The sequence below is a fragment of the Opisthorchis viverrini genome (genome assembly GCF_000715545.1).
Source record: "Opisthorchis viverrini unplaced genomic scaffold opera_v5_298, whole genome shotgun sequence".
NCBI classification, from domain to species: domain Eukaryota; kingdom Metazoa; phylum Platyhelminthes; class Trematoda; order Opisthorchiida; family Opisthorchiidae; genus Opisthorchis; species Opisthorchis viverrini.
In genome coordinates, this window is record NW_008751950.1 from 557,752 (window position 1) to 572,586 (window position 14,835).

General features: G+C 45.3%; 1 protein-coding gene across 1 annotated transcript in view; it reads left to right on the forward strand.

Annotated features, from left to right (window-relative positions):
- T265_14921 (hypothetical protein) overlaps window positions 1-13,936 on the forward strand; it is a gene marked incomplete at both ends in the record, with an annotated part of 21,063 nt that extends 7,127 nt beyond the window's left edge. Inside the window, 6 exons of the mRNA XM_009175797.1 lie at window positions 2,861-3,026; window positions 6,147-6,298; window positions 8,925-8,981; window positions 12,630-12,809; window positions 13,666-13,782; window positions 13,895-13,936. Coding sequence (XP_009174061.1) covers window positions 2,861-3,026; window positions 6,147-6,298; window positions 8,925-8,981; window positions 12,630-12,809; window positions 13,666-13,782; window positions 13,895-13,936 — 714 coding nt within the window. The remainder of the gene's footprint in view (window positions 1-2,860; window positions 3,027-6,146; window positions 6,299-8,924; window positions 8,982-12,629; window positions 12,810-13,665; window positions 13,783-13,894) is intronic.
- Between the last annotated feature and the right edge of the window lie 899 nt (window positions 13,937-14,835).

The following is a 14,835-nucleotide window of genomic DNA, read 5'->3' on the forward strand; positions in this document are numbered from 1 at the left end:
AAAAAAGGGTACAGGGCAAGTACTGTGATTGAATTGACTGGTTCCTCGCTTTCTCACACCTTCTGGCTGAGCGAATTGATGACGAAGAAGTTACTTGGGTTGGATATTGTGTTCGCGCATTCAGCGAAACCCATTGACAGCGCTACCGCGTGGTTCATCGGCCAACGTCTGTAAAACCGTTTCGAGAATGTGACTTCCATCGCACATTATTCATTGTGTCTGCTTACGCCCTAACGGACTGCATTATTTGATCTGCTAGAGACAGTTTCCATGACGCTCTAGGGGCTCTTTTACAACGGGCTGAAAGCTCAGACATAGTAATGTTTACTGGTAACATGAACGCTCAGGTAGGTAGACTAAGTGCTCCTGAGGCCCAATGGGGTGATCGTCTTGGATTAGACACGGACAGCTTCAGATGTGTGCCGATCACAGAGTGTTCCTTAACAGCATCAATTACCGGAACACGGAAAATCTTTTGATTAAGTGCTGCCAACCATTGAACCAGCCCCGAATCCATTCATCGGTGGGGTGGGTGGTGGTGACTGCCTCCCCTCCTTCTGGTCTACCTGCATGGACGCCGACCATACACTTGTCCGATGCTGTTTTTCAATGCACTTTTCAAGTCCACGTGAGACTCGTGCCCCTCACCTAGTCAGTGAGAAGCTCATGGACTCAGAAGTCGAACCTGCCGGCTGGTCAGATACAGGATGCTACTGACCGTTGCAGACAGACATCCCAAGTTGCATCAATCTCTGACGGTAATGTGACAGACGAAGTCAAGTCGCAAAGGTCTTAATTGCTTTTGCCAACCTGAGTTATTTGAGGCGTCAAAAAGACATGTCGGCGGACCTCAACGGTCGTATTGTTGTACAGCTGCCGGCTGACAATCTGTGCCATATTCAGCTCGTGAATGATCGTTGTTTCAGAGTCAAGCTGTGATTGATTGAACTAGGTGATTTTGAAATGAATTGATAAGTACTGGGTCTTTGGGGGGAGAAATAGATACTTCAATGAAGGAGTGCATTTGTACGCAAACTCGGTTTAGCGATGTGTCACACATGGCGAATTCATCTTCGCCCAGAAAGTGTTTTTAATGCATAGGTGGTGAGGTGGCTCAGTGGTTAGAGCGCGAATTTACTGAACGGAAGGTCCGGGGTTTGAACCCGACTTCTGCATTTCGACTTCCCCTGTCTAGGCTTGGGTAACCTGACAGTGTCCCAGCCCTTGTGCTTCTTTCGGGTGGCATGGCCACTAGGCACCGAAGGGGTGCTACAGCTGAACGACTTTTTAGTTCGAAGTGGAGGAAACCTAGAAGTGGAGATGACATGACATAGCAGGAGTAAACGAAGGGTGCTTCGAAAAGTCTGGGTGGCCTAAGTGCTGTTTGTTTTTACGACTGTAGAACCCACGTGGCCCCCTGTGTTTGGCTGGAGACATTGGGCAATAGGGTGGCTAATTGATGCTAGCTGCTTTCATGTTGTCAGGCTTTATCCAGATTGTGTGACTATGTGTTGGAGGTGTAGGCACCTCAGATGTTTTTGGAGGGCAAGCTCCAGGCCCTCATCACCGTATTTTTTTTTCTTGTTTTCAACATAAGGCGTGTTTTTGTCCGACGTTACTGCAATGTTGATTGATGGTGATGATGATCAGTTTGTCAGCTTAATTCTTCTTGCCAAGGGGCGTCTAGACATGTTTTCCATCCCGTGTATTTTTTTTTCTTGTTTTCAACATAAGGCGTGTTTTTGTCCGACGTTACTGCCAATGTTGATGATGGTGATGATGATCAGTTTGTCAGCTTAATTCTTCTTGCCAAGGGGCGTCTAGACATGTTTTCCATCCCGTGGACCTTCAGGTCCTAGACGGTTGAATAAAACGTCGCCTTTGATGTGTGAACGTCGGGCTCCAGTAAAGGGAAATGTACAGCTTAGAAAAACTTTATGATGGCCAACTAAGAAGCTTACTACTGACCTCTTACCCTTCCACCGTGAGTGACAGATGAGAAATGTTACCTGCGTAAAGTAACTCCAAGTTCACCGCACAACTCTCGCATACAGTCGTGATTTTACAACACAATTTTTTACGAAAAATATTCACTATATCGTAGTTTGAGTTCAAAATGCAAGTAAAATTTTGCGAGCCCCTTGTTAGACTACAGAGCCTCTGTCTGCTTCTGGCAGCTGGGTGGTTTCAGAACACTTCGATTATTGACGTTTGTCGAGTCGTACCATCCACTGTAGTCAGAAAAGTGGCACACTCACCGTAGAAAGCAATGAGCCACAGAACGGGCAAACGAATACTGGATGATCCGCAAACTACAGTCACCTGTAGAGCTGAACTCCACTACAAATGAGTTTCTGCGACGAATTTTCCCATACAAGCTCTTACTAAAACGTATCGCTCAGATTTCGGTCATAATGACGCTTTCATCACCACTTTTTCTTTTTCGGTGTTTTCTCGACCTTGCCTCTTGGTCTCAGAGAGGCGGGATCTAAAATTGCTCTTCTAGTTATCATTCATGATAATGGAATGACTCGGTAATTGATTCATCCGTGAGTTGCCCAGCTTTTGACATTCGCATGCAAACGGACATCGTACCATTTTCATTCGGTGAAAGCCAATTCCTGATATATTACAAATGTCAGCACGTTGACATCTTCAATTTAGCCCACCGAACGCACATTCTGTCCTTGTACTGGAATAAGAAACCTAGCTACCACCTTCCTACTTTTATTCGATTTTGTAAAGCCCTACATCTGAACTTGATTGACACGGCACTTGATCAGAAACAGTAATGTCACATTCGAGAGTTTTTTTTTGAGCTCACTGATCCACTCATATTTTCGTTTCGGTTGAAATGTAGGTTAATGAAAGCATGGAAGTAGCCATTCACGACCGACATGGCTGTTCGACTACCGTCAGAATCGATCCATTTACCAGCGCGGGCGACGCGTGCCGAATGATCGACCCGGAAATCGATCTTCGTTTTGTACAAATTTATGAAGAAATTCCGGATTTGCCTGGATTTGGTAAGTCTGACACCAAGGCAGAAGTGTTTGTGCTATAATTCTGATAACAAATCAAAGTTCAGTTGAACTTTGGACAGCAAAGATGGAATCACAGGCATCGATTTAGTAAATTATGCGTTGTTCTGTTGACTTTCTCGAGTTGATCGCATTTGCCAAAAAGTAGCAGGCTGACGGGAGTAAGTATTCTGTGATTGAGGATCGAATCAGTAAATGGCCAATCTACAACATGTAGCCTCATCTCAACTACATTCACGGTTGGATTTTAGTGCAGTTCCAAACATGTTTACATCCAAGTGTACAAGTCCTGCTGTGTCAAACAAAATGGTTCCTCTCGGCGGATAGTAGCCAGTCTACCCGAGTGAGGCGTAAGGGCCGAGAAACTACCGGTTGCTCAGGCCTAGACAGGGGCGGTCGATGTCGCGTTCAAACGATGGAACTTCCGCCCTAATTACCGAGCCATCTCGAGTTCGCTTTGTCAGACAAACCAGAACGCTTATTTATGGCAATCAAATATACTATCAGCTGGTGATGTTTCTATCCGTTTTTTTTGCACGAGATATCATGGAATCATTAAGTGGACCGCGTCGAATCGTCCGCTGTTGAAGTTAAAAACAACGGGGTTGCAAACTTTCGCTGTAATATTGCATTGATCAATCTCAGAACACGAAGTGGTGTGTCGCGTATTTCAATGAGTGTGTTTCTTGTCATTTTGGGCGCATTCGACTTTGACCTGCTGAAAAATTCTGATCGAAAACTTCATGTGTGTTCGTCTGTGATCAGCTTTGGACCTTGACGTGAATAGCCTGCAACTGCGTGGTTTCAATCAGATTACTCGAGTTCAGAGCAGAGTTCTGAAAAGCTGGGCAAATATTGTTTACCACCCTTCTGGTGCCTAACTGTCATGCCACTTGAAGGGAGCACGAGGGCTGGGATACTGCCAGGTTGCCCAAGCCTAGACAGGGGAAGTTCGCGCTCTAACCACTTGAGCCAACTCACAACCACGTGTATCAATTTTCTTCCTGGCACACACTACGAAGACATTGGAAGTAGCACCATTATCAAGTAATCGTTGTTTGTTTTGCGAGTTGAAACCGAACCAAGGTTTCCATTTTTATAAAGTCATAGCGCAAAAGTGACACTTCCATCGTCAACGGATTCTCAGCGAAGATCAAAACAGGAGACCTTGTGGTTGTTAGTTCCGTGCCACAAACGCGGAAATCAGGGGTTCAATTACTTCATCTTGTGGTGATTGAAATTTTGCAGATTTTTTGATCCCCAAGTGGCACAAATTGCAATCGATAAAAAGTTGATTTACCACCTAACAAGCCTTCGTAACAGCCCTATTTCGAACCAAGTAGGAAGGTAGAATGATCGTCTCCTTGAGTAGAAACTTTATAATTTCTATACAACGACAATCCATGTGCAGTTGTATGTGAACCTGTTCGTGTGTGAGTTGCCATCGAAAGTCGAATAGGGCTTACCGTGTGGGTGAAGGGTGCTTGGCTGACGTGTGATGGTTTTAGACATAATGCAATGAACAGAGACGACCATTCCAAAGCACTGAAGACAGAGTACGTGGTTGTACCTACCTTGAGCGTTTCTCGTGTAAGACAAGCCTCCCCAGCAGGAAACTCTGGTCTTTTGCGGAAATAAAGTTTCAGGATTGGACGCGTGACGCCTGAGTGCATCAAGCCGCCATTCTCAACCAGCGACAAAAGTTCAATAAATCAGTTTATCAGCTATAGACCTTACACCATAGGCACACTTGTTCCAGCTGCTATACCGGAAAGTGGAAGGGTACAGGATATACAGCCAAGCCTTTAAGGCGACGGCAGGTTTGGTCAATTCGAGAAATTACGCAGCTACGTATTGAAGGCGATAGCTCTGATGCATAAGCGCCGTTGACTGCGCAATCGTGCCGTTTCTGCTAGTGGTGTTGACCATTGGTGCTCTGAGTCCTGAGGTCGTCATTCAGAGAGACAGCAGTCGTCGACTCGACCAAGCTACAAAACCTACTTTGAGCATTATCTGAAGGAATATTCCAAAATGTTCGTACTCACGTTGAGTAGCTTTTATTTCACCGAGCACCTGCGAGGATACCACAAAATGAATGTTTTTTCCTGTTTTCTAGTCACAGTTAGTAGAACGGTAAAACGCCTAACTTTCAATTTTCCACCGCGATCGTAGCTGAATTCGAACACTAGCCACGTCTGGGTTCCTTCCGTAGGTACGATCATTACCCATCGTTTCATCCTTCTCTCTCGCTATGGATTCCATCGCGGTTTCCGAGGCCAACGGGACAGCTAGCCGGATCGGGGTACTGTGGCAGTTTTTGTCTGTCTTAGGAAGTGCCTTCTTCAGGCGACGGCCGTGCGTAAAGGTAGAAGTAGTGACGAAAATCCCTCTCGCTAACAAACCGTGTTATAGGGAATTCAACCCACTCAAATATCACAACTCATGTTGCACCTTCAGTAGTGAGCCATGGGTGGCAATAAATTGCACATTGGCCTCGAAGTTTAGTACAGAGCACCTTCAGAATCCAGCTGTTTTCAGTCACCCTTCATCATACTTGGAAATTGCTTCAAGTTTTCATAGAGGAAACTGATCACAAGGTTGCTGAAAATTATTCGACAGCCCCTAACCGGTTTCGACTTTCGTGTAGCACATCAGCTAGGCGCAGTTCCCGAGTTTCTGTCAACTTACGTTCTAATTGAGACCTAATTGCACAAAGTTAACGAAATACACTCATTTGCAAACAAATTTTGTTTTCGAGAGACTCACCTAGAACCCAACCAAGTCTGTTGTTTATGATATTAGCAAGCAACTGACTGTGCTGCACCAGGTCACCTCATGTTTCAATTGTTACGATATTCGATATATCGCGATAAATGTGTAGATGTAATACACTACTTATAAGGTTGCTGAAAATTCGTCGACAGTCCACGAATGGTTTCGCCCTTTTTGGAACCTACTGGTTTCTATGTATGGGTCACTTTATCAGGGAAAATCTTGCATTGTTATATGCTTATTTTCCCGGTAGTCGACTGCTCATCATTACACCTCTCGCACAATTTGCCGAAATTCCATCTCTTTCTTGTCCACAAATCTGACCGCTCACAGCTCACGCCATTGAAGATCACGAGCCACTGATGAACGTGGTGAGGAGATGGTATTGCACCGGGGCCTCCCACAAACTGACCATCGGACTGCCCGCTCGACTGTGTTTACTCGATAACCCTTCCAAATACTCTCCACTCACAGAAGATCAGGTGGTAAGTTCAAGGAATATTACCATCCTTTTTCTACATTTAACATTCAAATACTGTTTTCATTACAAGAATATTGGCTGTTGGGCTGATGACAGAATGTACATCCACATGACTCCAGACTGAATGGTCCTCATCTTGCTTTGTACAAATCATTTTGCTTAGTCCACAGATTCTGCTGACTTAGCCACGTGCTCCGTATGCCCGTTGACCAACTCTCCACGTGCTCCGTATGCCAGTTGACCAACTCCCTTTCGCAGAGCCATGAAAAGGGTGGAAACCAGCACAGGCACTCAAACAATGACTTGGCAGCCATTACCAACAAACTCAGCTACGCTGGTCGTTGCTGTCCTCCTGGATGGGGACCCCGAAACGGGCCATATCAATGGTTAAAGACACTATCAGACATGGCCCAGTCGCGCCCCCTAAAGGGGCCGTGCATCCAAGCTATTGCCTTCAATGCTATTGCCTTCCGCATTGCCCCACTTAGCAGTCCTGAACATACACGCCAATTTATCAACTCCTACCCCAGCTCCCCAAATCATCGGTGAATGAAACTGTGGCAGTTACGACTACTGTACGACAAGCACGCGGTTTTTACAGCTGATGAGCCGATGATGATCTTAGTAGAGCTCATCACGAGTACATGTCTCCGGCCGCACCGGGTTCGAACTTAGGACAGACGTAATTCCACTACTTCAACAGGGTATGCAGGACGCAAATGAAGCATCACGTTTGAACAGCCAAATAGATTCGTACTTTGAGTGATGTGAGGCTTGTAAGTAACCTTGTGACCTTGTAGCCTCCCAAAAATAAGAAGTAATCTGTTCATATCCCAGAACTGTTTGAGCTTACAGCTGAATGATTTTTTCCTGAAAACCACTTGGATGATAGCCAGACCTTTGTCTGAATAGTTGTCACGCTGATTGCCCAATATAGTTCCCTCCACATGAGAAGGCAACTTGATCCATTCACATCGGCGGATTAGTCTCTGGGGGGAGCGAGGTGGCTCGAGGGGGGCGGAGATGGCCCAAGTGGTTAGAGCACGAATTTACTGACCGGAAGATCTGTGGTTCGAACCCGACCTCTGCCTCTTGACTTCCGCTGTATAGGTCTGGGCAACCTTGCAGTAACCCAGCCCTCATACTTCGTTCGGGTGGCACAGCAGCTAGGCATCGGAAGGGTGTTACAGCTGAACGATTAAATTATGAATTCCAGTCTGACTACTGGATGGCTTGAAGAAGACACTTGTAGATGGCCTGCGGAGAGTGTTCGTTCAATGTTTTTTTCCTAAGTACTTCATACATTGGCTCACCGTTGAAAGGGGAACAGGTTGTCTCGGTACTTCATGCATCCATGATGTCGCGTGTCCCTCGAAATACTTTTTTCTCTGAAACATGTTTCTGAGGAAATCCAGTCTGTTTTCAGCTATTCTATTTGCATAACCCCATCTGGACAGTCCAACAGATTTTTGTTTGAGCTGAACCAGCACGAGACCGTAGAAAAAGAGCATACTCGCCAGTTGCGTAGAATACTTTGTTGTGTTCGTCCCTGTTTTGATCTGCTTAATAGTGCATCCAAGAAGCACAGTCTGTTAACCATTACTATTCCGTCCACACGTGTACACAACTCGCCGTTGAAAGGGAACTGCACATCCAGTCAACATCGTGAACCTAGTTCCCTGGGCTTATCCAGAGTCAAAGGAGTGGGTTTCAGGCAAAGAACACCCAACGGAGATTTCATCCTGTACGCGAGGTCAGTCTATGCTGAAGAAACCGTGAAGCAGTGTACAGCCGTTCCAGCAGAGTTGCGAACCAGTGACCTCTCGGATAGTCTTTTGAACATTTCGCTGCACATATTTTGGCGTTGTGTAGGCGACATGTTTGTTGTAAATAAGCGAGAGGTCCGTAAATTTTACAACTATGGGATTCAATTTGCCGAGGAAGCGTCACTTACCAACCTTCAAGAAGAGCAGTGAAGCATCGGTGTTGAACACTGATGTCATGCTGTCGATGATGATGATGATGACTTCAAGAAGAGCATGTCGTCGGTCGCAGGTTGAGTAACATCCCAAAGACGAAACCGTGGAACTAATGTATGTTGTGTGGATACTGTGATTGAAGGATTGGGGCCACTAAGTCCTTTCTAAGTTAGTCACACTAGTGATCAACTGCTGGCAGGAACTTTGTGGGTTCAAATGCCCCTTGAGTTTCTCCCTTCATCCTACTGGAAATAAAACACAGTGCTTTTCAGCTTTTCCAACATACATTAATTCCACGGTTGCGAAACATTCTCGCCAGTGGTTAAATGAACACTTAACAGTTGTCCACTAGTGTGACTAACTGGCAATTAGAGGGGATATAATGGCCCGAGTTCTACAATCCAAACCACATGACTGAAGCTTTTATTTGAGAGACCTTCAGTCTTAAAGCAAGTCACTACATGACTGTACATCCTCGAGAAAGCTGCCCCTGTTTCCAAGATGCCTTTCCTGCATAGTTGGCTAGGGATTTAAATGTCCAGTACATTACTGGCGTTTCTGTAATGACGTTCCGGTTCTGTAATTTCACAAGTGACAAAACACTGTTTTGAGCAATGGGCTAACCAAATAATTATGTATTCTACGTTTCAGACTTCCGATCGATCGCTTAGTTACACCAGTCTGGGGTCCATCGGTGAGCATGATATGGTAAGTCTGCTTCATACATTGGACCTCCAGTCTTCGACCACTTACACTTGTGCATTTGTGTTCACAGTTGCATCTGATCGTTGGAGGTTGCATTGTCGTTATACTATCGACTCAATTGTTGTTGTACTAATACGGAGTTAGCGCTCACATGAGTTCATAGTATGTGATACGTACGTTACGGATTACTGAATTTGTGGAAATCCCTCTGTGTGCTCACAGCGCTTTGCGTTGCGCGATGGATGGACCGGAGTTAAGAGGGTGAAACTCCTTGTGATGCGATTTATTATTCGCCCTTAATTCTCTAATCTCTACTTTTACGATTCCCCAATCTTACGCAGTGCCCACTGAATACGAGACTGACAAACACAGTCGCTTTGCTCTTCGGTTTGAAGTTTGGAATACATGTGCTACCTTGCTGCCTAAAAGTTTGAATGCCGCATTGTAGTTCTAGGGGAGAATCTCCGATGTCCCTTGACCGAAGGCTCAGGTTAAGGAATTTCCTTGTCCCCTTGTCCATGTTTTGCGGGCCCGGTATTATCACAGCCTGCATACCGTATCGTGGGTCGTCTCACTGGCTGTGTACATCAAGACGTATAAGTGGAAAGCGAAAGCCTCCCATCTTCGTCCATCGTTCGCTTATAAATCTTACCCTGTACCAATAATTCATCATCCTTCTGTAGAACACATCTTGGGCCCATCAGTCGGGTTCCCACGACAATGACTGACTGCGATCAGATACATACGCCTGACGCTATTACAGCGTCGCTCCTCTCCCTTCATTGCAGTCTTTAGCTTGCGATATTTACAGCAAATAGATGCCCCTCCACGCATTCCAGTCACCTCTCAATAGGCGATGCTACATTTGCGAAACAGCATTGCCAGATTCAAGTAGGGTGGTTGCGCTTACTTCGAGTTCACTGTCCACAGTCAACCGACAGGAAACCCTAGGCAATTCTACATCTGGTGTCTTGCGTCTTCGGGTTTCCTTATCCAAGTGGATGTGGCAGAGAGCCAACACGGTGCTGTTCGACTGCCCATCTCCAGCCGAAAGTTCTTGAGAAATATACTAAGCATGCCTGTTCAATGTGCAGACATTTCAAGGCGGAGATTACTGACTAAATGCTGGTCGATAAAGCTTACGGACACCTCAATCCAAATTCCTATCATGCACGCTCCAGAACTACTAGACAGCGGCGTCAAAACATCTGGCACAATTGTAAAAATGGTTTTTTTTATTGTCGTGCCCCACATGGTTTCGAATGGTTTAAATCTAAAGATAGTGCAGATTGACGGATTGCGGTGTTTTCCTATCATTTTAGCGGCTTGTGGGGAAAGTGAAACTGATGGTTATCAAAAGTTCTCACGTATAAAGTATCCCCAATTCTTTTGCGTAGTACAACAAAATCCCAGTTTACCTAGTAAACGATTAGCACTAAAGACCTTGGCTATCGTGAACGCGGCCTTCTGCCATTGCTGACTGAAGAGCGATCAATCCATTTGGAACGTTCAGGCTGACTTCCGCCCATCTCGGAGATCGCTCTGCTATATCTGTGCTTTAGTATTATTTGAACTCCTGTTCGCCTGAATGCAATGATTCACACCCAACATTAGTAATCAGATGTGCATATCCCAATCTAATTTGTTCCCATCATCAGTAGTATTCGGAAGTCTAAATTTCTGGGTCCAGTGAATGAGATGAAAGGCCACACTATAAATGGTCCATTTCGGTCCGGTGGAACACAGTGAAACTTCTGCCGTCGGCGATCTAATCGATAGGGGTTTGAAATGGGGACATTCTGCCTCACAGACGCCTTGTCATGTGAAGACGCCAACACTCAGAAGCTATTTCGGAAGACTTGGGCAGTTTGTCTCTCACCTCTAAGCTAACAGGAGGGTCGGGACCAAAACTCAGGCACAAATTATCAGTCATATTAGCCGAATTAATCAAAGTTCCTCCAAAAGAGGAGAAAGCAATGTGATCACGTAAGTTCGTTTCCGAGACTGCTTTGTGAGTATGTAGTTTCAACTGAGGAACGTCTGGAAAACGCGCCGTTTTTTTCAGGTCTAGTTCAACTTAGAGACATTCAGGACACCTTTCCATCACGGGGTGCTCAATACATCACTCAAGCGAAAGAAAATGTACAAAGTTTAAGTTGGCTTTCAATGTGAATTGCACGGCATCCTGACACTTTATCGTCTTCGATTGGAAAGTCGTTGAGCTCCGCATTAAGCTTCATACTCTTGCTGCCGGAGTCGAATATTTGACGAACGTGTAGGATCAGCAAAGTATCGGCTGCTTAATAGCTGTGTCAAAGAAAGACCTCACCATCACTGCTTCCTCCTGTCGGTAGCTGAACATTTGCAGTCAAATTGAGTTTTGGATGTGCTTTTTGGTGAAGTTACCCGACTGCCAACTCGGTTGTGTGACCGATAAACTCACACGCGTAATCAATATTTCTAATGAGTGTTGCGTGAGTTCGGTCAAACGATCCAACAATGGTCACAACCAATGATGTGGTATGATCGATAGGATAAACCTGCCAAATACACTTCAAATGCAAGTCCGATAGGTCGGGTAGATATCACTTCCACAAGAAATGTCATGATCTGCAAGGAGAATCACTTGATTGCTCCCAGTTAGACGAATTTCCTGAGCAATTTGTCACTTTGGCCAGTTCAAGATGTTACCTCGGCAGCTTTGAGGAATAGTCTGCGTTGTACGGTATTTGATATTGTAATATCACCCATATTTTCTCGCCGTTACGTTGTTTCCTGCACGGTAGACATTCCAAATAAGTCAGCAAGGATTTCCACACCATTACTTAGATGTCGGAGCACAGTATGTACTTTTATAAACTGAATTGCAGACTTACGGGTTCATTTGTACACCATCATCCAGCCATGTTCCAGTTCAGCCACCCAGCGACACTGGTATGCAGAAATTTCGTGCAACTTGAGTTCAGGTAGAACATTAGGTTGACGGTGACTCGAAAACTGCGCCTACCTGATGAATCAGCTCCAAGAAGGTGAGGTAAAACCGGTCGTGGGCCGTCGAACAGCAATCTTTTGAGTAGTGTACTACTATTTCATATGATTTGCATGCCGTTTGAGTAGCACCTAGTTGAGCAACTTGATGGGGATAAAAGTACCACGGAACCGATGGGTTTTCGGACGACAAACTGAAGTGCGTTGAACTGACTTCGATAGATTGGTTTGTCCAACATTTGGCCAACATGAACACGAATGAATGGAATACTCAGTCCAAGCGTGTTATTGCCACCCATCAGTACTGTTAATGAATCTGAACTCACCTACCTCTCCGAACTAGTACTTTTATTAGCTTTCAGTTTGTGGGTGTGTACTAAGACGAAATCATATCCGGGAAGTCAGGGCATCTTTAGCATATTTCTGTGCCTATCAAGATATTAGCTTAGCTCACAAGAGGATAGTTTACAGCACTGCTTACGATCAGAACCACTTTGTGGGAAATTGATCGATACACGCCGAGCGAAACCAACACCTTCAGCCATTGAGCGCGGAGTCTCCGGGGTACGATCCGGATCAATCGGGAGCGCCGAACCAGGATATTCAGCATTTTCATGATAGATTCAATCGTATTTCTCTTCTATTCACATGTTTTCACCACAGATGGGCTTGGTTACCACCAGTCGTGAACAACTCAGAAACGCCTCCAATATGCGTCGGGATGTAGCCTCTTACGTGACTTCTGGCATACTCTGGTTCCGCACACCGAAAAAACCTTGGCAAAAGATGTTTTGTTTCCTTCATGGATCCTCCGTCTTCTACAGCTTGAAGAAGCGAGCTGTTGTAAGTCATATATTAGCGTTTTTATTGTCAACGAACCGTTCAGTTAGAATGGAATTTTACGCAGCTGGTAAAAAATTTTCGCATCTCCAGCATAAAGACAACGGCTCAGGACGGCAAATCACCAAAGACATTGATGCCAAACCAGTTAATTGCGGAGTATTGGCGTTAACTAAACGGCTGCGTGTTTTTTTTCCACAACTGAATTTTGGTCGAACTGGTCGCTATGTCAATCTATCACCGACAGTCTACGTGTGCCTCTACGAAAGTTGCTTTGATTGCTCTCAGATTTTCTAGTTATTTGGCTACTACTGATGTGTACCATGCATTGAACGGGGATAAGTGGATGTTGGGAAATGCGTCAACAACAACAATACCAGAATCACCCAAGGCCCTAAACACTAATTAGTGTACATATGGAGAAGCTACGTTCCAGTGCCGTGCACGAACCGGTTATACCAATAATCCTTCTTCGATTAAAAGGCTTCGAGTGTCGAAACCAAGTTACCATTTCGCAAATACGGTTGGCCGAACGCAGACGATGCGCTTTTTCCTCTCACTCTCGGCGACGGTGGAAGACCGTAGTCCCATTTGCTGACATTCACTTTCGGATATTAAAGCTACTACTGACAAGTAGTCAAACATTTTGTTTTTAACGCTTAGCGTTGGAATCCTCGAGCGCTTACAAGCTCTCACACAGCTCTCAACTCAAGTGTTGGTGATTTGTCAGTAGACAACTGCTCCTTCCCTTTGCGTTAGTTTCTGAATCCGTTAGAGTAGACTGTTATTTAATAGCGCTGTTACTGTTTGTACACGTAAAACTCGCTCCCCGCTCTGTCAACAATGGTTTCTTTTTCAGACTTCTCGTTATATGCGAATCCTCGTCGACCTTTCTACCGTCGACGTGTTTCATCCGACGACGGTTAATCAGAAAGGTCTTTTCAAAGCACCGACGTCTGAGTTGATCGTGTGCCGGGTAAGATTGTGTTTATCCTCGCTATAGTGTTAACGACTGCAGTGGGATCCGCCCCAACTCCCTAAATCGTGTCCACGATTTCCCTCCGTAACCCAGCTGGAGGATCTTCCAGGATGTGGAACGCAATCCAGCCAAACGTGGGGCCACTTCCTAGCCAGAAGGCTTGGCTATTACCTAGTTGTTGTTCTTGTTCTTAATATTTTTTGCTGCGCAGAAGCGAGAGACTTCCTAAGTACTACTAATAACATTTAGGACCGACTTTGCGTTTTTTACTAATCAGGAAGGCTTGGTTCTCGAATTTCCACCGACCTCGTTCTCTGCTCAGCCGTTTGATTCTTTCAGGAACTTTATCCTTTAGAGCATGACTTGGTGATGTGGCTGACTGATGCCGTGCTTCTGCGTTCGTTGAATCGCGGTATTTCTCATTGGTACATTGCCGCCGACAATGTAATATCCTTTAGTGAATCACACCAATATTTGACTTGTAAAAGTCGTAAGCGGTGGGCTGTCAGATGGATGATATTCACGGATGACTATAGTGACCTTGGCCGTAACCCTGTCGACCGAAATCTTCCTCATGCCCAGATCAACCTGGACTTAGCTTGACCATCATCACCATGTGTTTGAGCAGTCTTTAAGCATGTGACTAAAGTTTTCCCTACAAAAGTACATTTTCTGTAAATCTGATCAGCTGATAGAATTGGGTACACTCACCAATTCCCGTTTTCTGCATGTGGTGTTCAAATTACTGGCAAACAAAGAATCCTCAGTATGTGTTCCTGCGCTTGGGAGAATGGCTCAGGCGAACTGATGAATGCTTCCCCCTGTAGTGATATAGAGTGACCGCACAGGAAGAGGCAGCGTAAGTCTGTAGTAACGGTATTTTTCTCAGCTTACTTCTCGGTCTGAGCCTCCCAAGCTAGCGTTCACGTCAAAACAACCACCAAAGGTACACAAGGTATATTAGCGCCCAAAATGAAGTCAGCAACACTTGCACAGCGCTTCATATATAGTCTAGACGGCAGTGACGCGTTCCGGATGCGCCATTGGCAA